Here is a 27,716-nt window from a genome sequence, read left to right on the forward strand (position 1 = left end):
ATCCCTCATATTCATCCAGGTCTGAGAACCGCCATTCAGAAGAGTGACAAAAGGGGAGAGGGATCAGAGAGTGTGCCTTCCAGAGTCTTGGCTGGAGTAGCTGGGAGATTTGCTGGTCCCCTTTATTGAATGGGAGAGTCTGGGGAGAACAGATTTTGGAGGAGAAATCAAGACTTCTATTCTGGCCAAACTGTGTCTCTGTTACGTGTAAGCAGGAGTGCTAGCTGGGCAGTGGACAGCCAGGTCTGGGGCTGGTGGGGAGTTGGGATCAGAGAGTAGAGTGTGGAGTTTACTGGTTTCTAGAAGGCATGTGAATCAGGGAACTGGATGTCGGGTGGGAGGGAGAAGAGGCTTCTGCCCTGGCCTTCCTGCTACCCTCACACACGTGTGTTCTTTGACCTCCACGTTGTGCCCTCTCCAGGGTCTTCCTCAGTCTGGCCCCTTGCAGTCGGATGCAGGAGAGAGTGATTCTCACTGTATGTTGCTCGGCTTCCAATCCCAAATGAGAGCCACAGACTATATCCCAAACACCATTCAGCTTCTCATAGGTGTGTTTTGCTGTTGGCCTGAAAGAAAATGGGGCAAAAAAATAAAGCGTGTGTCAAATATCTACCATTAGTAAGGGGAGCAACTCAAAGCATGCCCTGCAGACCTGCCCCATCTCCGGCTCTTCATGCTGCCACCTGCCTCTCCCCACTCCCAACATGTGACATCTTATGCAAAACCCAGTACACAAAACAGAGAGAGGTGGGGCTGCAGAGGAAGGAACCCCTGGGACACCCCGGGCTTCCAAGGGACGGAGTTGGGGAGCCCAGATCTCACACTGAAAGCAAGTCAAATAGGGGTTCCTTATTAACACTGCAGGCAGAGTCTGTTTTTAAAAAGGCATCACTGCAGGATTCTAAGGAGTTCCCTAATAGGATTGTAATGTTTTGTATCTCAAGAATTCATGTTGTGTATAATTTTTCAGAAAAGTTTATATCTGGAGGTTATAAGCAATGTATAACAATGTATGCATTGTATATCATTTTGGTTTGTTAATATTACTAGTAAAACAAAAACAAAAAACAAACAAAAAACTCCTGCAGTCTCCCCCAGACAGTTACTGGTAGCCCTTTCAGCTTTGAAATTCTTATTCCAAATGTAACATCAGAAGAGTTGCAACCACTACAGCTTTCTGGACCATTTAGCAGTCATTTACTCCAACATAGTAGTAAGTGGGTCCACGAAGAGCTTGAGCAGAAAAGGGGAGAAAGAAATGACTTGGAGGTGGAACTCCCATTTGAGAAATGGGGTGAAAGGGATAGACAGGCCTGTAAGAAGAGGGAAGGGGGCAGGTGGACAGAGGGGCCGTACCTCACTTGGCAGGTGTGCTGGCCTGGAGGTGGCATGGTGTGGGCGGGCGCGTGAGTCAGACCGGTGTTTGATTTCAGGCTGTCCTCTCCTTGCCTGCTCTGAGGTTGTGTAATGTCTTCAAAGGAGCTTTCTGTGTTCCTGAAACACTTGAGACGGTGCGAGGTCGAGAGTGGCTCCGCTTGCCTGGAGGAGGCAGCCTCTTGAAGGCAACCTGGGCTCAGGGACTCTTTCTGACCTTGGTACCTGCTCTGTCTCCCTGCCCCATCCCAATTCACCACCTGACCTTTTCCAGTTATAAATACATTTTAACTCCTCATCCTAGGAACCCCCTCAGGAATCCTGAAGGATTCCATTTAAAATTTAGATCTGGGACAACACCTGTCTCCCAGAAGGTGCTTGAAGCTGAGAGCGTGTTTCTTTTTGTCCTGGCTGCTGAAAGCCCAAAGCCAAGCACTACACAATCACAGCAGTTGTGTCAACCCTATGATCAGCTTTTTTTTTTTTGCCCCTGCTTTCTTTGGACCTAATCGTTTATTAACCTCATTGTAAATTATCTCAAATCTGAGATTTGAGAACAAGAGGAATGTAAATGAATTCAATTTAACCACATTGTTAAGGGAAAGAAAATTCATCTGTCTGCCTGCCAGTGTCCCTCCCTGCCTTTGAATCCCACCCTGTGAACACCTTGCTATAAACAGACCTCACATGACTATCTGAAACCACTGCAGGCTAGTGATTGGAGTTTCAGCTGCCCAAACAGGAATAACAGGACTCACTTCAACATGCAGTTGGTAATCCCTTCTGGAGTCTCTCTCTCGGTGACCTTATTGAGCACAACTGTGTACAGAATCAGTGAGTATTTACTCAGGCAAGTACGGTGGCAGAATGATGTCAGGTCCGTGGGAGCATAGGACGAATAGCACCGGGTCGTCCTGCAGTGTGCCGTGTAATGTGCGTGGGTGCTGCGTGCAGCCAGAGAAGGGCCTCGCACACTTTGTCCAAAGGTGTTGACACATTCCCTGGATCAGGTCAGGGACTTGCCTCAGGGTTCATTTGAGGAGGGTGCTGCACTCTGCCTAGTGCCAGGCAGTTTCTCATACCTGCCACTGAGTAATCTATAAACACTGACTGGAAAATCTTTCTAGCTCCAGAGAGAAGAAGGTGACCAATTTGGGGGTTACCTACCTCCTACCTTTCTGTGGAGGAGACAGGTGGCCTTTTGACACAGGCCTGGGGCTGGTCACCTGTTCCTGGCAGAGCTATTAGAGGGAGAGTTTCTGACTAGACCAGCAGGTGTGCTCATGCCATGATCCCATGGCCCCTGAAACAGTGTAAGCAAGTTTTCATACTTGTTGCTTGAAATAAATGGAATCATTGGTGCTTCTTTGGAACCTGTCTCCACCCCTTTCCAAGTGTGTCCTTTTTACATCATCATATTATCCTGGATACTAATTGAAACAGGCCTTGTTATCTTGGGCCTATTTCAGTCTTAATGTTTGTGTAGTTATACAGTTCTTCACAGGAGAATGATATTATGGCATGAAGGCAATTAAAAAGAAAACCCTCTTCAATCACTTAATAGAATAGAAACATAAGTTGGGGGCTTCCCTCGTGGCGCAGTGGTTAAGAGTCTGTCAATGCAGGGGACATGGGATTGATCCCTGGTTGGGGAAGATCCCACATGCCGTGGAGCAACTAAGCCTGTGTGCCACAACTATTGAGCCTGTGCTCTAGAGCCCGCAAGCCACAACTACTGAGCCCACGTGCCACAACTACTGAAGCCTGCGCACCTACTACTGAAGCCTGCTTCAGTAGGGCTCTAGAGTGCGCCTAGAGCCCACGCTCCACAAGAGAAGCCACTGCAATGAGAAGCCAGCGCACTGTAATGAAGAGTAGTCCCTGCTCGCGACAACTAGAGAAAGCCCGCATGCAGCAAAAAAGACCCAACGCACCCAAAAAGATAAAAAAATTAAAAAATAATAAAATATGTAAGTTGTCTTCTGATAGAGGCATAGATTCTAGACTTGGGTCTGAATCCTGCCACCGCCACCTGTTAGTCATGTGATCTTGGGAAGTTGCTTAACTTCTCTGCTTTAGTTGCCTCATCTATAATATGAGGAATATCATAGTCTCTGCCTCATAGGTTTATTGTCAGAATTAATTGACAAAGTACAATAAAGCCCTTGGAACTGTGCCTGGCATATAAGCAATCAATAAATGTCTGTTGTATCATCACTGTTATTCAGCTTGGATTTATTGAAGACTTGTTCCATGCCGGGCCCTGGGCAATTCATTGGGCTACAAATTAAGGACATTGTCTCTGTCCACCAGGAATTTACAGTCATGTAGGAGAGATCAGCGTATACTTAAATGATAGGTGTTATAAGACAAATACAAGCTATGGTAGCACAAAGGCCAAGTGATGGGTTCTGTCTTGGGTGTAGCCTGGGGCCATTAGAAAGAAGGCAGAGGATGTGGTCCCTGAGTGGGTTTGTTGTAGGTGCAGGAGGCAAGGATGTGCCTGACAGGCTGGAGGGGAGGTGCTAATATGGGTCCCTAAAGGCACAAGAGGAAGACTTGGAGAGCACAGAGCCTCTGGGAAACTCCAGGTAGTCCACAGGGTGGGACTGTCAGGGGAGGGAGGTGACACCGGAAGGGTGGTTCAGGGCTGGATCTTGGTGGCCTTGCCTGAGCCCTGCCCAGGAGCTTGGACTCTGTACCATGTGAAGGCTCTAGGGAGCCGGGGAAGGCTTTTAGGCAAGGGGAATAACATGATCAGATTCACATTTTAGAAAGTTTACTCTGGAAAATAGTGGGGAGAAAGGATAGAGGTGAGGCTGCAGGATACAGGAAGAGACTGGAGGCAGGAAGACCTGGGGGACTCTAGTGTCTGGGGCACACGATGATGGGGTTCAACTAAGGCTGTGAGAGTGGCACGGAGGGGAGAACATTGGATTCAAGGCATCATTTGGGGCCATATTAAGTTGGTGGAGTGGGTGGGAGTGTGGGGCAGAGGGTTAGAAGAGCTGGAGATGACTACTGGGTTTCTACCCCAGGTGACCGGGTAGATGATGTCTCATGGGCCAGGAAGGGGAGAATAGGAAGTACAGTTTGTGGAGAAAGTAATGGGTTCAGTTCTGTGAAGTTGAATTTTGGGGGTTTGTTTTATTTTGTTTTAATGTCTTTTGAACAACCAGGTAGAAACATCTTCATCCCCAAAAGAGGTCTGAGCTGGAGCTGGTGATAGAGGAAGATTGTCTGGGGAATGCAGGATGAACAAGGAAGAGGGCTAGTGGTGCAGCCCCAAGGATCACCCATGTCCAGGATGGGCAGGAGAGTGAGAAAGGCATAGCCCTAGAGGCAGGTGGAGACCAAGAGGGCATAGAGCCGTCACAAGAGAGTGACAGGAGGAGGGAATGGTGGGCGTGAGGAGACCCAAAAAAGATGAGGGCTGGGAACTGACCTTTGGATTTGGCCACAGGGAGTTGCTTGTTGACCTAGTGGGAGCAGTTCTGTGGTGTGGAGGCAACAGGTGCCAGAGAATTGGAACTAAAGAGTCAGTGAGGGCTTCCCTTGTGGCGCAGTGGTTGGGAGTCCGCCTGCTGATGCAGGGGACACGGGTTCGTGCCCCGGTCCGGGAGGATCCCACATGCCGCGGAGCGGCTGGGCCCGTGAGCCATGGCCGCTGAGCCTGCGCGTCTGGAGCCTGTGCTCCACAACGGGAGAGGCCACAACAGTGAGAGGCCCGTGTACCGCAAAAAAAAAAAAAAAAAAAGAGTCAGTGAGAGGTGAGCAGAGACAGCAAATGTACACAACTTGGAGAAACTTAGCTGTGAAGGAAGGAAAGCATGGAGTCTGCTAAGAGCCTGAAGGGAAAGCTCTGAGGTAGAAGTATGAGCCCCTGAGAGCCCCTCGTCCTCCACACAGTGGGTCCCCGTGAGTCCAGGGATGGGAGGAGCGAGAGGAGGAGTAAGGAGGGGGTTACCCTGGCAGCCTCCGTTTCCTCTGACATAGAAAAGGTAGTGGGCAGAGGTCGAGGAAGGTACTGGAAGTTTGGGCTAGCCACTGAGGGGAATGGTTGATGGAGCTATGTCACGCCTCCTGCCCCCAGATTCAAATGGATTCCACTGCGGGACCAAATATATGTTTTAGAAGCATATGAGCATTTTTATGGATGTATAGATTGTTTTAAGTGTTTTTAGCCTACAAGGAGAAAAGACTGGAAAACTATACTCCAGAATGTTAATAGTACTAATCTTTGGATGATCGAATCAGAGGGTGCATTCTTCCCTTTTAATTTTCTCTTCTCTATACATTTTTAAAAATCATGAACAAATATTACTTTGGAAATGAGGAAGAAATCAGTATGTTTTGTTCTCCCGGGGTGCAGTAATGTGGAAGCTTCAAGCCATCCCTGTGAGATATAGGAACAGGGGTAGGGGTGGAGGTAGTGGGTGTTTCTTAGTGCACACGTGACAGCAGTGGCAAAAATGTCTCAGCAGGCCTTCCAACTCCCAGCCATCTATCAAGAGTTATACAGAACAAAATCCCTTACCATGAACTAGTAAGTTCTGAAATCTGTGGAGATGAGCCCAGAAGAGCCTATTCTTTTAAAGAAAGAAAGAAAGAGAGAGAAAGGGAGGGAGGAAGTGAGGGAGGGAGGAGGACTCAGTCTCAGGGGCTGGCCCAGTGGGTCTCTAGCTCTGCGAGATGGGCTCACTGGGCAGGTGGGGTCTTGCCTGGATGGGAATGAGCCTTCCAGGAGATTTGTGCAAATGGAGTCACATGGAGGAGGGACTTTTAGAAAGGTTGCACTGTTGAATGTCTCTGACTGTGGTCTGGAATAACAGGCAGTAATGAGGAGACCAAATGAGAGCTCCGATTGCCGTTGGTTCTGTAAAGCTCTTGTAGCCCTTTATGGGGAGGGTCTCCTGAGATTTACAGCAAATTGTGATGGTGGTGACCTTAAACACTGGACCTGAAAAAAACCAAAAACGACCTTCATTTAGGAAAACAGCCCTATTGCTTCATCACCTTGGGGAAACGCTGTTCCTTAGTGCATTTCTCTTGTACACATGACAATAGTGACTTCCAGATGCGGTCTGTTGGCTTCAGGATCCACAAAAGGTCACACAGTTACCCAAACTCAATTACTTTTTTACATTAAAGAGAATTTAAAGTATGACCCTCTGGGCTTTTCTGCAACCTCCCCCTCTGCCTGGGCCAGCGCCCTTCCCAAGCCCCTTTTAAAAATCCACTCATCTAGGCGATCTGGGCCCTCTCTTACCTTTGTGAAGACTTCCAGACCCTGACCCTTCACTGGCCTTAAGGGGGGACCCTCAGATGTCTCAAGGTGAGACAAGTCACAGCACTTCGGTTACAAAATTCAGGAAAGTTGGTCATAATCCTACTTTGCATAGCTCCTTCCTGAGTATATTTTTTTGCTTGTTTTTTTAAATGCGTTTTTTCCTTTTTGCAAAAGTCACATGTTCATATTAGAACATTTAAGAAATATAGTTAATAAATTAAAAATTACCTGTGATTTTACTACATGAGATAACCGTTAATACTTTGGCATGTACACGTGTGTGTGTGTGTGTGTGTGTGTGTGTGTGTGTGTGTGTGTGTGTGTAATCTTTATCAAAATGGGTTTGTAGTCTACATACTGTTTGGGAATCTACTTTTCCCTTTAACAGTCTATCATAGACGTTTCCCATGTCAATAGCTGTGTACTTTTATGGCTGTTTGATGTCAAGAACTATAGCATAAATGGCATTGTATGTACCAGGTAGTCCTTGCCTACCAAAGTTTGTTTGCTTTTAAAAGGTCTTTGATAGGTTCTTCTGGCATCTGACTATATTTTGCAGGCTGTATTTTTTTTCCACTTCTCTTTTGGACTTTCAGAAAAAATTTTAATGAAATACTTAAGACAGTTGAAAGGGTGTAAAGGATAATATGATGACCACTCATGTGTTCGCCTCCCAGCTTTGTAAATTAAAAAAAAAAGTTACAAAGACAGGTTAGCCTCTTTATATGCCCCACCCCCACTTCATTCCACTCCCAGCCTCCTCACCACCACAGAGGTGATCATTATCCTGAGTCACATCTGGTTTTCAGCATCTTGGTGTGGAGAGCACTTGAATATCTTAGGGCAGTGGCTTACAGTTGCTTGTGGATTCATAAGAACTAAACACAGATTACCAATCCATAACAATAGTACTGATAAAAAATAAAATAAAATAAAACTTGATTCCAGTTTAAACAGAACCCAATAACATTCAGAGCTGTGATTATGACCTGGGAAAACTGGACTATTAGATGTGCTGCTCACCAATGAAAATTCACAAAGACCGAAACTGTCCCTGGGAAATCTAATGTAAATCAAAATTGTAGTTGATGAGTCAAATCCTCCCTGTAATATTTACATAGGAAAGGATGCATTCAATGAAAACCATGTCAGTAAAATGAAAATAGAGGATCATCGGGAACAACGTAACTGTCCAGTGTAGAAAATCATTCACTTTTCCTTGGGGAAATTCTTTGTCAATAACTTATTATTGGTATTGGCATAACTCTGAACAGAACCCACATGTCGTTGGGATGAAAATATCCTGTCCCCGTGTGTGGAATTGCTGCTTTCAAATGACCATCGCCTCTGTGGAATGTCAGAACTGAGGGAACCCCTAGCCTGACCCTGACACCTCTCTTTCTTACAGGGGGCGGTGCCCAAAGGAAATGCCACTAAAGAATTCATCGAGAGTTTACAGCTGAAGCCTGGGCAGGTGGTGTACAAGTGTCCCAAATGCTGCAGCATCAAGCCTGACCGAGCCCACCACTGCAGGTACACTGCCCCCGCCTGGGCTCCCCTCCTCACCCCCTGTGCCCCCGCCCTCGCCCTCCTTCCACGGGTGCCATCAGCAACAGGACTTCTGAACGTGCCCTGCTCTGGGCATGGAGTGACCACATTGACTCTCCATCCCCACCTGCACAGGAGGGCAAGGGTGGGAAAGGGTGTTTGGTTCGGGCTCAGGACACTAGGCTTCGCCACACTTGCCAGGGGGCCCTGCCCAGGCCCTTGCTTGTCTCCACCCTTGTCTCCAAATCTGTGAAATGGAGTCCTGCTCTTCCTGCCGCACAGCTTTATTACTTTATTAAGGGCACGTGAGACAAAGCTTTAGGAAATCATTCTGTGAATGTCTAGCCCCTGACACATTTAAGGGGCAGGTGCAATTTCACTTAAATTTTATAGGGAAATGAGGGGGTTGTCCTTGAAAGAAAAGAAAGACTTTTCTTTAAAACAAAACTTCTAGAGGTCTGACAGTTGTAGAGTTCAGCCAGAAAAGCCATTTCCCTGTTTTATCTGTGGTGGTTTTTCCCTTTTGGTTTTCAGATTTCTTTGTTGTTTTGAGTCTTCTTGACAAAAGAAAACCTCCAGCTAAATATTGCATTTTATCATGATGAGAACTTTAAATGCTAAATTACAGAAATAACGAACCTGTCACTTAGTCCCTTTTTCACACTAGCATGTGTTCGGGGTGGAGAGGGGCTGTGGAGGAATGAACTGGCTCCTGATGTCAGGAGGTATCGTCGTCCTGAGGCTGTGGAAGCATCTGGGTTTTGTGCGAGGTCCGAGCGGCTGAAAGGTGGCTTTTCTGTGCGGGCCGCACTGCCCACCTTTTGGAGGAGGGCAGTCGGTCTGAACATCCAGATGCCATGGTCAGCTCCCAATACCTGCTGTGTCTCAGGCACCTCAGCCCACCCCGTCTCATCATCGTCATCCCCATGCTCACCCCCAGAGATAGCTCTGCCCTAGGCATGACCCTCCCTAGATGAGGAATTAAGGCTCAAGGCGGTTAAGTGGCTGCTCCAGGGTCACACAGCCGGTGACTACGAGAGACAGGATTGGTTCCTGGTGTGTCTGGCTCCGAGTCTGGGGCTCTTTCCACTAGAACTCTAGTTTGGCATGACTTGTGTAACTTGATATAACCATATGCATATTTTTCTGTATCTTTTTCTGTCTGTCTGAGAGAGCGATCTGGAGACCTCCCCAGCTAGTTGCCACTTCTCAAGGGTGAGGGCCAAGGAGCTTGGGCAGGGACCATGGGAACTGCCATCTCCTGTGGGGTTTTCTGTGTCTGGGTCATCTTGTTTCTGAAATCTGTATTAGAAACTAATTCAATGCTTTCTTCTTGTGCCTGAGATGGAGGCATCAGTCTAGCCTTTTCCTACCACCCCGAGGCTCGGGAACCCAGCTCTTCTCATCCCCTGGGTGATGTGATTCCTCCGGGCACATTCCTCCAGTGTGGTGGAGCGGGCTCCTGCCTTGAAGTTGGAGAGGTCAGCATTGGAAAGGCAGCGCTGTCCCTGCCACACTGGGGACTGTGGGCCAGGCACCACATCTCTCAGAGCCCCAGCTTTCTCCTTTGTAAAATGGGTTGTTCCTCCTTAGCTTGTGAGGATTAAGTATGAATATCTATCTGTTAATGGAGGAATGTGTGAGCGTTGGGGATGTGCTGGGTTTACATAGGCTGGACCAGAAACAGGGAAGTGTGAACTTTATAGAAAGAACTTGGGTGACCACAGTGGTTCTTTTCTCTTTCGTCCCTGAGCCCTTGGCAGCCTCCACCGCCTGGCATTTTCCTCACCGCCTCCTCCTCACCTCTCTCCCCAGGATGATCCAAGGGAGGTATTCTTGAGTGCTAATAAACAAATCAGCTTGAGCAAAACACGAGCTGCTGACTCAGATGAACCTGAGTGAGGATGCCTGTGCATCGCCTGTTCCTGTGTCAGGAAATGTATGCTGACACCTGCTCCTTTGTGGTGGCTTGTGGTGGCCCAGGCCATCTGGGGACCCATGGTTTTGGATAAGCAGAATCCCCAGCACACCAAACAGAGCTGGGTTTGTGACTGGGTGAGCCAAGGGGCCTGCTGCCCTGCTAGAGAAAGTTGGTGTCAGTCTTCCTGCTCAGGTGAAGGGGCATGTGTCTGTGCCCAGCTCTTTGCTTCCTCTCCTCCCAGTAGTGTCATGGAATTTAAAACTCTTTTCCCTGAGCTCTGATGGGTACCACAAATATTCCCTGATCTTGCACCTGTAGGTGTTCCTTCCAGCCTGGTGATACGTGGCTGGGTCTTCCTTCCAAGCAGGCTCCTTTCATCCTGGCGTTGAGGATCATTGAAGCCTGTTAAAATCCTTGGGGTGGGTGGGTCATGCTAACGGGGACAGCCAAAGTGTTAGGCTTATGTGTTAGGTTCTTGCACAGGCGGTGGAGACCTCTGACCTTGGCAAAGCCTCACACCCCTCCCCACCTCCCAACAAACACACACACACTGAGATGAGACAGCTGGGGACTGCTTAGGGCCCCTGCCAGCTTGTTTATCAGTTACTGATAAATTTATATTGCACTAGCATTGGTTTTAAAGCATTTTACACACATCATCTCTAACCCTGAGAGAGCAGGGCTAGTTCTACAGAGGGTGGTTTGGAGAAGCTAAGTTTCTTTGCCCAGAGCCCAAAGTGGTGATCTGAGAGATGTGTTCTTTCCACTGGCCTTACCCTGTTTGGGTACTGCCTTACCCCACATTGTCTGAGCTGGGGTCAGGATGTTATAGATGCCTTTTTTGCTTATAATTTTAATCATAGTGAGTGAATGAGGTGTGAGATGAAAACCTATATGGGGAGCATGGTCCCCTTGGTACCTCCTTGCTATGATTTTTTCTCTTCATCTATTGTGGCATCCCAGCCTGAGGTGGTGGAGCCCAGTTCCCCATCTATAGTGTCAGAGCCTTCACTCCTCCAACCCTTGCTAAGCGGGGCCCCAGGCTTGGCTGTGGACTGTAGTGGTGGATGGGACATGGCCCTGACCCAGGGGCCTCCTGCCCAGGTAGGGCAGATGCACTTGTCTGCCGTGATACAGTTTGGTGGGTGCCGCTGTAGGGAGAGTCACAGGGCCATCACTTAGGGTGGGCAAGAGGACCTCAGCCTGCTCCTTGGGGGCTGAGTGCCAAGGAAGGGCTCTTGTACCTCCCTGGAGAGGGAGCATGAGCCCCAGGGAACCTGAATACACACGATCCGGTGAGCTTGTTGGGCTCTTCCAAGCTTGCGAAGGAAGTGCTCTGGGGACTGAAAATGGTAGGGTACCTGGAGGAAAAGGAGAGAAGCATCCTCCCTCTTGTAAAACCAGGATTTAAAAAGGCGGGGGCCGGGGGGGAGACTTCCTTGGTGGTGCAGTGTTTAAGAATCCTCCTGCCAATGCAGGGGACATGGGTTCAAGCCCTGGTCCGGGAAGATTCCACATGCTGCGGAGCAGCTAAGCCCATGTGCCACAACTGCTGACCCTGTGCTCTAGAGCCCACGAGCCACAACTACTGAGCCTGTGTGCCACAACTACTGAAGCCTGCATGCTCTAGGGCTCACGTGCCGCAACTACTGAAGCCCACGTGCCACAACTACTGAAGCCCACGCACCTAGAGTCCGTGATCCGCAACAAGAGAAGCCACCGCAATGAGAAGCCTGCGCGCCGCAGCAAAGAATAGCCCCTACTTGCCGCAACTAGAGAAAGCCCGTGCACAGCCAAAAATAAATTAAAAAAACAAACCAACAAAAAAAAATGGGAGGGGCCTGGGAAACCCTGAAGGTAGGAACACCCCAAATACCTCCATTGAAGACATTTGGTCTTTTTAGCAGCTGCCATTGAATGCTTAGGACATGTCTGTGTCCACAGCGTCTCGCACAGGAGACACTGGAGTTGGTACAAGAGAGGAGTGCAGGCAGGAGCCCCAGGGAAGGTGGATTTCGCCAGGAGGCAAGAGTGGAGAAAGGGCCCTCTGGGAGCCTTCCCTGGTTGCTGTGCTTGAGCTGCCCTGCTGTGTCTGGAGAGGGGACACCAGTGAGCCCACTGTGCTGTGGGGACTGGGAAGAAGACTGACTCTGAGGTGCCTGATTCCCAGTGGGGTGTCAGGCGTTGTGGAAGGCTCACATTTTTTCGTCCTCCCCCTGAGGGCTGGTGCCTGAGATGAAATAGCCAGGCAGGTGTGGGCAGTCACCCCCTGGGCCTGGAACACCCTTCACTTGGCCCACTGAGGGACCAGGCCTTGCCCTTGGTGCTCTCCAGGCCCCAGCCCCAGAGCCATTCAGGCTGGGTGTTTTGTGAGCCGTGGGTCAGTTAGCCTCTAAACAGCGCCTCCAGCCACATACATGGATGGACCTCCACCACCCACGTGCACTACCACCTGCCCCAGGAGCCCGCTTCTGAACAACTCTGTAAGCCGGAGGGAGAGGCGCCATCTTGGCATTTCCTGTCTTTGCAAATAGGAAACTCAGAGACCAACACTCTGGACAACTTTTGCAGCTCTCAGTGGGCTGTACTCCTGCCTACTTCTAGAAGGATGAGTAGTGTTCTAATTTGGCTGCCCAGTGAAACTTAGCCCATTGTGAAACCCAGCTTCCCAGGGTTCACACCTGGCCTCTTCAGAGAGGCTGGGAGGGGAGAGCAAAGGACAGATTTGCTTAATCTCTTAGACAGCTTTCAGAAGATGTCAGGCCATTTGGCACCTCTCTGCTGCTGAGCAAACACTGCCTCAGAGCACCCACCTGAAACCCCTTTTACAAAGAAGTACAAGTGGAAGAAAAACTGCTCAAGAGTCCAGAGCAGGGAGGTGGTTACCCTCAGGAGCTCCCCAGAGAGGGAGGGGATTAAGAAACCCCAGAGCTGAGGAAGGACATACAAGACATGGGCTACGGGGGTGGTTCCATGGTGGGAATGTGTTGGCTGAGGCCCAGAATGCAGGGAGCTTTACTGCCTACTTGTCTGTACTTTCAAGATTGTACACTGGGAACAAGTGTTACCCGTTCTTTCATTCATTCATTCAAATCGGTAACATACAGAGAGAGAGAGAGAGAGAGATTGATTGATCAAGTAATGGAGTTGCTGGTACCTGGCTTTCTCTTTATTGCCCTCCATGCCCCTTTCATGCGTCCTTTTCTTACCCCGCCTTCCTGGCTCCCAAGGAGATTTCTGGAGCTGGTTCAGCATCTCTGAAATGTGCCCATTCCCCATATGCCTGTGTTATCATGACCCCTTGAAGCTGTGGGAAGAACAAGGGTGGAGACCAGAATGACCCCACCACTCGTCTGAGCCAGCATCTGTTCTCACTTTCTCTTATAACGGTATTCACGTCCTGTGGGGGGCAGGGGGAGACCCAGGTCTGCCTTGCCACCAGAGCTCATGCCATGCTTAGAAAAGCCCACGCCTCCCCCTTGGGGTGCAGGTGAGCCCTCCTTCAGAGTGGTCTGTGCTTCCCGGTCTGCGGTCTGGGAACAGCTTGCCTCCATGCCCAGAACAGCTCCTTCTGCGCCATCCCTGCCCTCTCTGTGGGTCAGCCAGAGCTCAGCGAGCACTGTGTGTGAGCACGAGGCAGCCTTCTCTTCAGCAGGCCCCTGAGCCAACCCTTCCCCCAGGGTCCACCCACCATAGCCCACCTTAGTAAGAACCTGAGATAAAGTTGGTTATGGAAACTACTAGAAAGAAAAGCTGGTGTAAACTAAGGGACTGTCAAAAATATATATAATTCTATTATTTCCAAGCTTGTATTTATAGTATTTCAAACTGTTTTGAACAAATACTGCCCCCAAGATAAATGTTAGGGAGCCTATTTTAATGAATTGAGAATGAAACAATTTTTTTTTTTTTTTTTTTTTTTTTTTTTGTGGTGCGCAGGCCTCTCACTGTTGTGGCCTCTCCTGTTGCGGAGCACAGGCTCAGCGGCCATGGCTCACAGGCCCAGCCACTCCGCGGCATGTGGGATCTTCCCGGACCGGGGCACAAACCCGTGTCCCCTGCATCGGCAGGCGGACTCTCAACAACTGCACCACCAGGGAAGCCCCAAGAAACAATTTTTAATGAGCCCATCTATTGGCAAATTGGTCTTCCTGAACTTGAGCTTTGGGAGTAGTTGCTTTTGAGGTCCCATTAGCCTTGTGCTCTTGTTTCAGATTCTTACTTGTATGGTCCAAAAAGGGGTGGGGAAGGTATTTGCTATCAAATAACAAAGCTTCAAACAGTCTCAGTCCAAAAATTATCCCAGTAACAAGTTAGTAATTTGCAAATTAGTGGGATTTCTGATCAACACTTAAGCTCAAATGACTTTTCTGCTGTTTTGGGCTAAGTGGATATTATCTTAGAGCTGCAAGGTCCTTAGAGGGGGACTTCCTGCCGCCATGTGACGCACTGCTCGTGACCCCACTCTGAACTCTTCTAGCGCTCTCTCTCGTCAGCCGCACCCTGGGAGGTTCCCTGGTCAGGTTTTTGGTCTTTGGGGGGAAATTAGGAGCAGCTGTATCCCATCTCATCCTGTCAGGTTTTTGAAAGTGCTGCTTCTTTCTGTCCTCTCAGTAAACCACATTTTCAGCCCACTGTTACCTCAGGAGAGCAGTCTCTTTCTCAGCCATGTCGTTCCAGCCTGTTTTTATGTGAAACAAGATAAGGGGCCTTGGAGGTGGATAACTGTCCCCTTGTTTGGAATGATTGTGACCCTGGAGGTCCTGGCCCTGCCTTCCAAGCCCCTTGCAACACACATGCAGCAAAACATTGGGTGGCGCCCTAGAGGCCACTTGCCAGGAGTGGTGCAGGAGCATGGGTTTTGAGTCCCCTCGACCCTCCCGCCCCCGTGAGGACCCCCCTAAAGATCTGCCTTGCGGCTCTTTCAGTGTTTGTAAGCGGTGCATTCGGAAGATGGACCACCACTGTCCCTGGGTCAATAACTGTGTTGGCGAGAACAACCAGAAGTACTTCGTCCTGTTTACAGTAAGTCAGCTTCCGAATTCTGCCCCACCCTCTGTGAAGCAATGGAGAGCTCTGTTCCTTCGAATTGTCAGCACTCACAGTGTTCTTTGCTGCTGTTCAGAATAGTGCCTGGCCACGCAGACCTCCGCCTTTCTGCCAGAGCTCTCCTTGGTTCAACAAGTGCCCGTTCCTGTGCCCTTCACTTGAGCATCTAGAAAATTGACTCAAGTTGATTAGCTATAAGCAAGGGCCATGTTCTGGGCCTCTATGCCTGGTGTCCGACCTAAGTAGCTAAAGAAGGCGGCAACCCTCCCTCAGCTGCAGGTAGGCGGAGTGTATCTAGCCTGAGGGCTGGAGGGGCCAATGGCAGTCAGCGCCCTGACCTTTCAAGTGAGGAGCAGCAGCCGGCCTGGAGCCCCCAGGGCAGCCCAGGTCACACCTGGTGACACGTGCTTGTTTCTGTTCTTGTCCCACACGCTACCAGTGAATGGCCACTCACCTCAGACCCAGGGTTGGGGGCGGGGGACCAGTGGAGAAATCACCAGGTGCCTCTCTGGCCCCCCTCCTGCTCAGCCCTCAGCCTAAGTGTTCCTGAATGGGAGGTTCAGAGCACCCCGTCCCGGGAGCCTTCACGGCCAGAAGGTTCTCACAACAATGGCGTCTGCACTGCTTTCCTGTTTCAGATGTACATAGCTCTCATTTCCTTGCACGCCCTCATCATGGTGGGATTCCACTTCCTGCATTGCTTTGAAGAAGACTGGACAAGTGAGTATGTGCCAGGGCTTCCCTCCATGCTGCAGGGGGACGCATGACCCAAGCAGGGTGGGCTCTTTGTTTCCGTCTTGGTGCCAGGGGCCAACCTCATTTTATTAGATCTCCTGCAAGCCCATGGACCTATCAGGGAAGAAACAGCAGAGGCCCAAATATCTCTTCATGAAAAAAAGCAGCCCCTTAAAGTCAGTTCTACAGGTAATGTAGTGAGTTGGACAGACCCTCTAGCCTGAGTGAGCCCAGGGAAAATGCAGGCCTCCAGCAGGGCGGTGCATTCCCTGGAGTGGAGCTGTGCCTGCAGAGAGAGCTTTTGCTTCCATGTCTTTAAGTGAGGAGCTTTAATTGAAGGTCATTTTATTCCAACCTTGCAGAAATCCATTTTTAACTTTCTGGCTAGGACATGGATGGTTTTCGTTAATCTTTTGTGTGTGTGTGTGTGTGTGTGTGTGTGTGTGTGTGTGTGTGTGTGTGAGATGGTTGTTTTTTTAACTGCTTAATCACCAATTTACGTTAAGATTGTAGACAAATTCTTCCTGCTTTTGAAGTATCTCATTTAAATGTGCAAATGCGGGCTTCCCTGGTGGCGCAGTGGTTGAGAGTCCGCCTGCTGATGCAGGGGATGTGGGTTCGTGCCCCGGTCTCGGCCCGTGAGCCATGGCTGCTGAGCCTGCGCGTCCGGAGCCTGTGCTCCGCAACGGGAGAGGCCACAACAGTGAGAGGCCCGCGTACCGCAAAAAAAAAAAAAAAAGTGCACATGCTGAGGAAGGAACTCCAACCACAAGATTGCATAAATCCTGAGGGAAAAATATAGATGCTGAAAAAATAAATAAAATTTCAATTTTTTTAAAGAAGAATAAAAATAAGTTATAAGAAAACAATTTTTAGTACAGTAGTCCCACCTTATCTGCAGGGGATATGTTCCAAGACCCCCAGTGGAATGCCTGAAACCTCAGATAGTACAGAACCCTATATATACCATGTTTTTTCCTATACATACATACCTATGATGAAGTTTAATTTATAAATTAGGCACAGTAAGAAAGTATCTGAATTGCCAGCATCACTGCTCTTGCATTTTGGGGCCATTATTAAGTAGAATAAGGGTTACTTGAACACAAGCACTGTGATACCACAGTAGTTGATTTGGTAACCGAGGTAGTAGGTAGCATATGCAGCATGGATATGCTGGACAAAGCGATGGTTCACGTCCCAGGTGGACGGAGCAAGATGGCGTGAGATTTCATCGCGCTACTCAGAACAGTTTGTACTTTAAAACCTATGGATTGTTTATTTCTGGAGTTTTCCGTTTAATATTTTTGCACTGAGGTTGACTACAGGTAAATGAAACTGCAGAAAGCAAAACCAAGGATAAGGGGAAGACTACTACAGATACTGGAGGAATTAAGAGAGGCCACCTGCTGGGCTCCATCTTTCACACATACATCTGTGAGACACATCTTGAGCAGAAACATCATATTTTCATTCTTTTTCCATTGATTGGTTCCCCCCTTCATTTCATCATTTTTTAGGAGTTTTGCTCTTCCTGCACATGCTGACTTCTCAGGCTTTTTCTTGCTATTATTTCCCCCAGAACTTGTGAGGCTGTGAAAAGGACAGTATCTTTAGTTCCCAACCAGATATTGAGGCTTTCCCTGCCTCTGTAGTTTGCATCTGCCCCCCTTCTACAGTAAGTCTGCTATATACGAACAAGTTCTGTTCTAAGAGTGCGTTCATAAGTCCAATTTTTTCGTGAAGTCCAACAATGTTAGCCTAGGTACCCAACTAACATAATCCAACTAACGTAATTGGACATGCAAACACACGTTCACGTCTTTGAAAGTTCGCAACTTGAAGGTTTGTATGTAGGGGACTTAGTGTATCTCCCCGGTCCTGCCCCCATCTCTGCCTGGCTTGACCTCATCTAGGGGAAGAGAAATCCCGTGGGTATTAGTCACCTCAGGCTGCCATAACAAGATACCATAGACTGGGAGGCTAAAACATTCATTCCTCACAGTCTGGGAGGCTGGAAAGTCCAAGGTCACGGTACCAACCAATTCCATTCCTGGTGAGGACCCTTTTCCTGGCTTGCAGACGGCCCTCTCCTCTTGTGTCCTCACATGGCAGAGAGAGAGAAGCAAGCTCTCTGGTGCCTCTTTTCATAAGAGAACTAATCCTATCACGAGGGCCCTACCCTCATGACCTCTTCCAACCCTCATTACCTCCCAAGGGCCCTGGCTCCAAATAATATCACTTCGGGGGTTAGGGCTTTGGCATGTGAATTTCAGGGGGTGGTTTACAATTTAGTCCATAACACCATGTCTCCCCATTTTCGTGACTGCCACAGTTCCAGCCCAAGCTAGAGAGGGGAAGGTCAGGATGTTAGTGAGAGTTCATAGTCAGGAGTTGGTACAGGATCCATGCCCACCCTGTCTGCCTTGTCCTGCCCACCACCCTGACCAGCCCAGAAGCCAGGCAGGTACCTGCCCCAGCTGTGGCCACCCAGGGCCAGCCCGTCAGGCTGCTGGGCCACCCTAACCACACCCTGCCCAGCAAGGAACCAAGAAGGGAAGTCATGTGGAGGTGTTAAGTTCTGAGGAAGATGTGGGGAGATACGGCATTTAGACAAGATGCTCTTACCCTGCCACCCATTCAGTGCTGGTGTGTCTCTAAGCTCATTCCAGATTTATGTCCTTTTCCTCTCCTGACATTCCTGTGAGGGAGCTAGCAGGGCAGCTTGGAGGGGGCACTTACTCCCTGAATTCCCAAAGCCCAGTGAAGCCCAGCTCTGCCCTGCAGGACCAGACCCCTTCTGTCAGGAAAACAGGCCAGAGCACTGCAAGAGCCAGAAACATGGGCCACGGCCCGGGTGTCACAGGCCCGGCAGCTGTTGGCAAGGGCAGGAGTCCTTGGGTAGTGAGTGCCAACCAAGGGGCCTGGACCAGTGCTACAAGTGGGGCCGCTGTCTCCCAAGGTGGTCCAGGGCTCTCCTGAGAAGCTGCCTTGATGGTGAACAGCCAGAGAAGGGGTCCTCTGCCTGCTCACCCCCTACCAGCTCCCTCAGCACCTCTGCTTTTCAGTGGGCTGGATTTCTGACTTAGACACTACTCAGACAAAGGATTCTGCTGCCTAAAACAAAACCACACATCTGGTCAAACCTCACTGCTCTACAGTGGAGGGAGTAGAGGCCTGGAGAGGGACAAGGACTTGCCTCGGGTCACACCCAGGTCAGGATGAGGTCGTAGTAGGGGCCAGGGGAGTGAAAGTGTCTGCTCTGGGCCAGGTGGCTCTTCTGTCAGCTCCCCAGCTTCAGGACTGACTGTCTCAGGGACGCAGATGCTCCCGAGAACGGGCCTTCCCCGTGGGGCTTACTGGGTCAGGCCAAGCCCCAGCACTTAGACTGCGCCCTGCCGAGCTGTGGATCCCACAGCCACTGAGTGATCCTCCAGACCTGGCTTTTCCTCTCACCCGTGAGCAGATAGAGGCACAGGAATGCCCAGAAAACCCACGGCCAAACCAGGCCTGGACTGAGGCCCCTCCACCTGTGCAACCTGCATTTTGCTCTCTGAGGAGAGGAGGGTCTCCCTGTGGTGTCATCAGGCCTTCGTGCCTCAGCTCTGAGTCCTTCTGGTCCTTCCAGACTGTGCTGGGTACTGTGCTTGGCACCAGGATGCAGACACCCGTGCTGTCCAGGAAGAGGGACGGAGAGCAGGGAGTGGTGTGTGTGAGGGAGGGGAAGCCGGCAAGGTCCAGCCTGCTGAGGAGGGCTTTCCTGAGGGAGAGCTGGTGCGGCCAGGTGTGGGAGAGGACGGCCCCTGCCATGGCCTCGAAGCCAGAGAGGAGCCCTGGGGGTGGCGAGGGGCAGCCCTGAGCCCCACGTGTCCCTTCTCTTTCAGAGTGCAGCTCCTTCTCGCCACCCACCACAGTGATCCTCCTCATCCTCCTGTGCTTCGAGGGGCTGCTCTTCCTCATTTTCACATCAGTCATGTTTGGGACCCAGGTACACTCCATCTGCACGGATGAGACGGTAAGCAAGTGGGCAGCCTGCTCACCATCTACCTCCACAGCTGGGGTAGGGGGAGGGCTGCTTGCAGGCCAGACCTGGGAGCCCAGCGGCCAGGCCCTGGGTGTGCAGGGCACATTCCTCCATTTGCAGTGACTCGGGATCTTCTTCCTCCCCACTTGGGACTGGCACTCACATCACACCAGGAATGGGGCCCCGCAGCCTCGGCAAAGGGTTCCCTTTTGTTACGAGCCCTTCCACCTTACCGTGATGGTTCTGTCTTATACACAGCTCTGGGTCAGGCATTCTGCTAGGCACTGGGATGCCCTTCCCATCCAGTGGCCACAGGCTTGGAGACAGGTGGTGGACAAAGGCCACCCTGACCCAGGTGGCACAGACAGGGTCAGCTTCCCAGAGAAGGTGCCTTCACGAACAGGTCCTGAGGATGGAGTCAGGAGACAGCTCAGCTTGAGCCCCCAGAGCAGTGGGCAGCAAGACCCGGCTCTGGTCCTCATCTGCTGCCTTCTACCTGCCCCCACCTTCCGCCCTGCTCACAGCTCCTTCTCTGGGAGCTTTGAAGCTGCTGGCCCAGCCAAGCTGGAGCCCATACCCCTGGTGCCACTGCCACTACCTCTCAACCTTCCTAAGGTGTCCAGAAGCCTCCAGGTGGTCAGTCCGTGGCTGTGATGTGGGCATTTCTTCCCTGTTTGGGTTTGGGGTCTGGGTAAGGGGCCCCAGGAGGAAGGGCAGCCCTTAGCTCTGGGGTGAGGTCATGAGTTCCTCCTGGCTTCCCAAAGTCCCCTTCAGGTAGCAGCTCTCAACAATCGTCTAGGGTTCTCTGGGGGAACTTCGGCCGATTGGGTAGTCAGCCTTAGATGGAGGCTCATAGGAAGACTCAGTTGTTGCTGCTGCTGCTGAGGCCCCATTCCTGTGGGTGTGGAAATTCAGCATGTGGAGAAGGACGATGCTGCCGGCTGCCAAGGCACCACCATTTGGATCTGCGGCAATTCCCCATGGTTTAGAAGGTTGGGTGCCTCTCAGCACCTTTTTTCTTTTATAAGCATTCATATCATTATAAAAGAGTGTCTGTAAAAATAGTAGCCAGTGGTGTAGATCCAGCTGTGTATCCATGCAGTAAATGTGACAAACTTCTCTGCGTAAGACCTGCAGGGAACCCAGAGGTGACTATCTGGCCCTACCCGCTGTTGGGACACCCCCCCAGGCCACACAAGCCATGGTCTGGGGGAGCTAGAAGGAAAACTCTCATGGCCCTGGTCCTAGTTGTTCTTCCCCCTCAAGGGTACTCCTAAAGGGAGTCACATTGAAAGGAAAGGAGAAAGAAGCCAAGGGCCTGCAGCTCATGGGAAAGGGCATCTTGCCCTTGGCCTCTATTGTCCCAGGGCCCTAGGCTGTGAACCTTGGTGTCCGACCGGGACACCTGTTTGGGATGCATAGGAGAGCCAGGAGGGCCCATGACCTCCCACTGCCCAGACTCAGACTGGGCTGTCCCCTCAGGCCCCACCCCTGCGCCTCTACCTCACAGAGACCACAGCAGACAGGCCCCTGGCCAGGCTCCTGCCAGGCTGCTTCCCCCCTGTCCTCCGGCCCCACCCGCCGACCAGCTCCTTCAGGAGAAGGGAAAAGGGAGGGATCAGCCTGCTCCCCCAGGCCACATTTTTCTTGTGAGACTTGGCCAGGGGGTCGTGCGGGCTCTGTGACAACTGCTGAGGTGGCCTTGGGTCACACTTCTCCCCAAAGGAGCACAGGAAGGCCTTTGCCGGGGCTGAGGCTGAGGCTGAGCGGTCTGTCCGTGCGGCCCTTCTAACCTATACTAATCCCTCTCCTTCCTCCTCTGTGGTGACCTCTCCCTCCTGTTCCACCTCCTCCACTGTGCCTCGCCAGTCCTGCTAAGCAGGGCGCTCCTTGGCCTCCCAGGCTGGGGGGCCTAACAGCACCAGAGCTGGTCCTTTGACTTGGTTCTTTTTTTTGTCTGCAAAGTGGTCATAGTAGCTTCAGACTTACCATGAACCGTTCCCAAATTAATGGCCGTCCTTGGCTATCATGATCTCAAGCTCCCCGCCAGCTGAGGCTTCCTGCGCCCCAGCCTTCACAGTGCTCCCGCACACACAGCTCAGAACCAGGCCTGAAGCGCCTCTGCAGACCCAACAAGGACTCACTTAACAAAACACTGGATTGCACAACTAGGAACAGTGGCTTAGGGGCCTGCTGACTTTGCTCATTTGTCCCTTCCTTCCTGGAGGGACTTATACATGTGTGCCTATATGCCCACCCCCCAAAAAAAAAATTATGATTTTTTTCTTTAGCACTTTTTATGAGAGAAAGAGAAGAAAAATGTACTATGTAGATGAGCTTCGTGGCTTTAAAATAAGGAAGCATTTACTCCATTCACCTCAAGCTAATGGATATCTCTCCCCCAAAACCACAGCAGTAAAGTGCTTGACTGAAAGTATGATTGTTCTTGTTTTCAGGGAATAGAACAATTGAAAAAGGAAGAGAGAAGATGGGCTAAAAAAACAAAATGGATGAACATGAAAGCCGTTTTTGGCCACCCCTTTTCTCTAGGCTGGGCCAGCCCCTTTGCCACGCCAGACCAAGGGAAGGCAGACCCGTACCAGTATGTGGTCTGAAGGACCCCTGACCAGCATTGCCACTCAGACACAAACCACATCCCAGCACTACCATCCAATCCGTTCTCATGAACGTTTAAACCGAAAAAGCAAAACAACTACTCTAAAACATTTTTTTTAATGTCTCAAGTAAAATGGCTGAACATTGCAGAGAAAAAAAAATGTCCCCATGTTTTATTTTTAAAAGATCATCCTTTCTATTTTTTTGGTGACCGAAGCTGCTTTTCTTTTTTCCTTTTTAAAATCACTTCTCTGATCTCTGGTTTCCTCTCTGCTGTCTGTCTGGCATGACTAATGTGGAGGGCGCTGTCTCCAGGCCATGCCCCCTTGTACTAACTGAGTCGTGACACTTGTGCGTGGATGGACCGGCCCGGACACCTGTTTGGGACGCATAGGAGAGCCAGGAGGGCCCATGACTTCCCACTGCCCAGGAGGCAGTGGCGAGCGCCCAAATGGGAGTTAAAACCTCACCGAAGATGGATGCTTACTCCTTGTGACCTGAGAGGGCCAGGATCAGGGATGGAGCCCTTAAAAGGGTCCTTGACACAGTGGCCTCATCCCCCATGTGAACACGATTCGTCTCCTAATTCACAAAATCAATTTCCTGCCTTGTACGTTATGGGCTCTGGGTGTGTAGAATGACTTGTGGGGTGGGGGATGGAGATGAAAGGGGTCTTATTTGTATTCTGAATCACCAGTTATATTCCAACTCTGATTATTTGGAAGAATGTGAAGACGTTTTTCCAGTTCAAAATGCCTTATACAATCAAAGGAAGAAGAAAATGACCCAGCTTCAGGCGAACTACATTTCCCTCATTAACGTTTGCTTCTTCTCTGACCTCCCCACCTCCCTCCCTCTCCTAGCGAGGTGTCGGTTAAGCAGTGTTACTGCCAAGTGAAACAGCCTCAGCTCCACCGTCAACCCCTTCTTCCTCATTTTGTAAATCCCTGCAGTGGGTCTACTTTCTGACATTTTAGACCCATAAATGTGCACATACCCATGTCTTGTCTGTATTTTAACCTGGGAGACCATTATCCTGCGTGGGCTGACCGTGATGCAAGGGCAACATTACAGCCAAACATTTTAAAGTTGAGAGATGGCCATCCATCCACTGGAATCGGCAGACACACCTAAGCCTGTGGCGCTGAAACTGACTAGCTTTTCTTTCCATTTGCATACTTGTGTGTTGAGTCTCATTTGAAGGAGGAAGGGCCTGAAGACAGTGGCGGGAGGTGAGGGGACAGGGAGTACGCATCAAATGCAGAGGTCGCAAATCCGAATACCATCTCAACATGGATTTGTTTTTTTAAGCGATCACCACAAACCTTTTTTTATCTTTTGCTTGGGGTGGGTTTGGGGTGAGGTTTATTAAATCAGCCCTGGGTGAGGAGAGACTTCATCTAGCTATGTGATCTTTCAGAAAAGTAAGTGGAACATGCTGCCTCTTTTCAATTCTGTCAGTGCTTCCACATGGAAACAAAACGCAATAAAATTTTTCCAAAACCTGTTCTGGCTGAGCTCCCATCTCTCACAGTGTTACCCCTCAGGGAGAGCCGATTATCCAGTCAACGTGAGTGTGCTGTGTTTGGGCATTTCTTTCATTGCTTTTAAAGGACATGTATGCATGCTTCCTCTCTTGAATGAGGTTTCTATTGTGTTGCCGCTAAAGGACGTTTACAGCCCCGTCTTGGACAAGGTGCCCCCACCGGGCCTCTCTCCTCTGGCTCTTTCTGCTGCCTGCGTCCCTTCTCTTGTGCTTGTGGGCTCCCAGTTGCTACAGAAAAACTCATCAGGTCTGTGGAGTTTGCTTCTAGGGTTGGGCCTGGGAGAGAGACCCATTTTCTTCTGCCCACCCAGCAGAAGGCAAAGTCAAGCCAGAGGAAATCACTGGAAGCTTCCACACACGCCCTGGGACATCGCTTTGAGGAGCTCTTCACCATGCCTCGGATGTTTAACCAAGGAACCCTGTGACCTTTCCTAAGTCAATTAACTTCGACCTGCCTCTACTGTGCTATTTACGCCATGGTCAAGGCTGTGATCTGGGCTTTTTTTTTTAATGCTGCTTTTAAATCTGCTTTATAGCATTTGTTTCCCATGTGCTTTCAGAAGAGAGAGTAGGACTCAGGGAATATTTTTAAGTATTTGGATGCCTCAAAATACCCCATCTTCAAGGGCATTTTTTTAAGTGACCCAAGTTGGTTCTTCCTCCCATGGAATTTCTAAGGAATACAGTAGATAGTGCTGAAGATGTATTGAATTTTTTTCAAATTCTAAAAATAGAAACTCATCATTTATACCTAAGCATACGACGTATATCTTTCCCAGAGGGAGAGTCTCCTTCCGACATCCTGTATGATTTTGTCTGGGTTTTTATGAGCCCTTTGGCTGAAAGAACGAATTTTCCCCAGTTCTCAAGCCAGAGTGAAATGCTATACTCAGAACATAGGAATAGCTCAAAATTCTCTGTGTTCTTCCTATTCCATCTTGTTGAGATGGAGAACGTTTTGCCAGGAGCACAATGACTAAGGAATGTGGCTGTCTTCTGCAGCATAGTGACAGGAAGAATCAGGCATCCCTGAGCCCTCCTCAGTATTCCCAGTCGTCTGATGAAGGAGGACACCTCTACACAAAGGCAGCCCTAGCCTTTTGCTTTGGCACAGGAATCCTGACAGCACTGAATGGTGTGTGCATGGGAAAATGAGACAGTAGTAGCCACAGTCTTTCAGAATGTGGGCTCTGAGGAGTGGAAAGGAAAAATAAAGAGGAAGGTGACTTGGCCAGTTGGATTAGGTGACTCCTTCCTGCCTGTCAACTTCCTGTTTGTGTTCGTAGCAACCAGACTGACCATGCAAAAGGCTTAGGAGCAAACAAATCTATGCATATTTGCATGGGCTTGGTGACGTCATGCACAAAGTGGATTCGGGTAGAAATGTATGTGCTACGTCTCCTTTTAATCATACCATTTCATCTTTGTAATACTTTTTCCTTGGAAGAACCCAAAGTGAGACATGTTGAGTTACCAGCTTTTAAAATCCAACTTCCTGGGGGCTTCCCTGGCGCAGTGGTTGAGAATCTGCCTGCCAATGCAGGGGACACGGGTTCGAGCCCTGGTCTGGGAAGATCCCACATGCCGCAGAGCAACTAGGCCCATGAGCCACAACTACTGAGCCTGCGCGTCTGGAGCCTGTGCTCCACAAGAGAGGCCGCGACAGTGAGAGGCCCACACACCGCGATGAAGAGTGGCCCCCGCTCGCCGCAACTAGAGAAAGCCCTCACACAGAAATGAAGACCCAACACAGCCATAAATAAATAAATAGATAGATAAATAAATAATCCACCTTCCTGATGAGGTAGGTTAAACGATGTTTATTAAACACTTAACGTGAGGTTGGCATCACACAGAAACCCCAGACTTTGAGAGGCTGGGCTGGGCTCTCCCAACTAGGCCAATGGGTTTTACGTTTTTCTCACTTGAAAACTTGTAGTGCATAAGCCTCCAGGGTGAGCCAGCCAGTAGAAGTGAGGGGTTCCAACCTTAAAGGGGACCTTAGTTGTCAAAGATACGTGAAGAGAAGAAGATTTTACTGGATTCCCTCTTGCGAATCTTCTTGCTGAGGATGTACTGAGGCAGTGCACCTCAAAGTGTGGTCCACAGACCAGCAACATCCTCATCACCTGGGGACTTATTAGAGATGCAGATTCTCAGGCTCCATTCCAGACCTGCTGAATCAGAAACTCTGAGGGGGTGGGGCAGCAGCGATCTGGATTTTCACAGCCCTCCCGTTGATGGTGACGCATGTTCAAGTCTGAGGATCCACTTGGGGCTTGCAGGGGTTGCCCAAAGGCCTGCTGATTAAGCGATCCTGTGTGCTGCGGGGCTCAGTGTGGTGCTGGGTGGGCTGTGCCCACTGTGAGCCCCTCTTCCCTCATAACCAGCGGCCTCCCCAGCCAATGAATGCTGAGAAAACAAGGAAAGTATTTGTTAGAAGGAGAGCCAAACTGTTAGTCTGTCCAGCAATCTTTCTCCACATCTTATCTGGCCAGCTGGTTTCTGGAAGAACCATCCCAAAAGGAGATGAGACAGAGTGAAGCCAGGGTCCTCCCAGTGGGAGCGGTGGCCAGTGAGTGATTAGAGCCTGGCGCGGCCACGCACATGAACGTCCTGGCCTTTGGTTTCCATCTGTGGACCTCAACACCCATGTGGCTTTTTCTTGTATCTTTTAAATACATATCTGCCTGAGAATCACCTAACAAAGGATAAAGGATTCACAGTGAAACAAGCCACTGACGAGTCTACTCTCCCAAACCAAAGACTTCATTCCCCCACCCCGCTTTCTCAAGAAAAAATCGTTAATGACTTGAGCCTCGTGATTAACCCTAGCAAAACTGAGTGAGTCCCAGGGATCCCTCATCTGCGCACACGGGAGCTGATGACGCCGATCCAAGGAATTATGAAAAGCGTTGCAGAATAGGGTTTGCAAAAACCTTCGGGGGGAAGACAACGTGCTCTGACATGGACATAAAGGATGCCCTGAATTTCTGCAGCTGAGGTCATGGGGTGATGGGGCCTTGGGCCCTGGCCTTGGTCTTTGGTTCAAATCCCTGCTCAGCTACTTCCTTCCTGTGTGACCTTAGGCAGTAATTTACCTAAGCCTCAATTTTCTCGTCTGTAAAATCAGGGAGATAATCTAAATCACAAAATTGCTGTGAGGATTCAAAGAGAGAAATGAATGTAAATGTTAGGATGGTGTCTGGCACATTGTATGGCTTTAGGGAATGTTAGCTCTGTTGAAGCTGTACTTTCAGACCATGTACACAACTGTTCATGATGCGTGAGATCAGTGTATTGGTTTGCAACAGAATTTTTTTAAAGAAATAAAAAATAATGCATTACACCTTGTAAAATACATATTGTTTCATGAAACTTCCGGGGGGAGTGGGGCGGGTGTGCACGCGCGCGCTCATATGCAACAGAAGTGTATTTCCTATTGTGGGCTGCACTAAAAAGATGTGAAACCACTGATGAGAGAGTTGTCTGGCCATCTCTGAGGAGGACACATTTGCATAAGCTGCAGCACCTCCGACTTTCTATGTCTGAGATGCAGGGAGCAGGGGGACCTCCTGCTCTTGCTCCGTGGGCCTTAGCTGAGTCCTTACAG

At 49.9% G+C, this 27,716-nt stretch overlaps 1 protein-coding gene across 4 annotated transcripts in view; it reads left to right on the forward strand.

The window, feature by feature from the left end:
* ZDHHC3 (zinc finger DHHC-type palmitoyltransferase 3) overlaps nucleotides 1–27,716 on the forward strand; it is a 54,361-nt gene that overhangs the window by 19,278 nt on the left and 7,367 nt on the right. For 3 of the 4 annotated variants that reach the window (XM_060162186.1, XM_060162185.1, XM_060162187.1), the window contains exons 3-6: nucleotides 8,073–8,197; nucleotides 15,062–15,158; nucleotides 15,821–15,902; nucleotides 19,802–19,932. In XM_060162186.1, coding sequence (XP_060018169.1) covers nucleotides 8,073–8,197; nucleotides 15,062–15,158; nucleotides 15,821–15,902; nucleotides 19,802–19,932 — 435 coding nt within the window. Of the gene's footprint in view, nucleotides 1–8,072; nucleotides 8,198–15,061; nucleotides 15,159–15,820; nucleotides 15,903–19,801; nucleotides 19,933–22,397; nucleotides 27,465–27,716 lie in introns of those variants that run through there. The other variant, XM_060162188.1, reaches the window with a different exon arrangement.

Source organism: Lagenorhynchus albirostris, chromosome 10 (assembly GCF_949774975.1).
Source record: "Lagenorhynchus albirostris chromosome 10, mLagAlb1.1, whole genome shotgun sequence".
Taxonomy (NCBI): Eukaryota; Metazoa; Chordata; class Mammalia; order Artiodactyla; family Delphinidae; genus Lagenorhynchus; species Lagenorhynchus albirostris.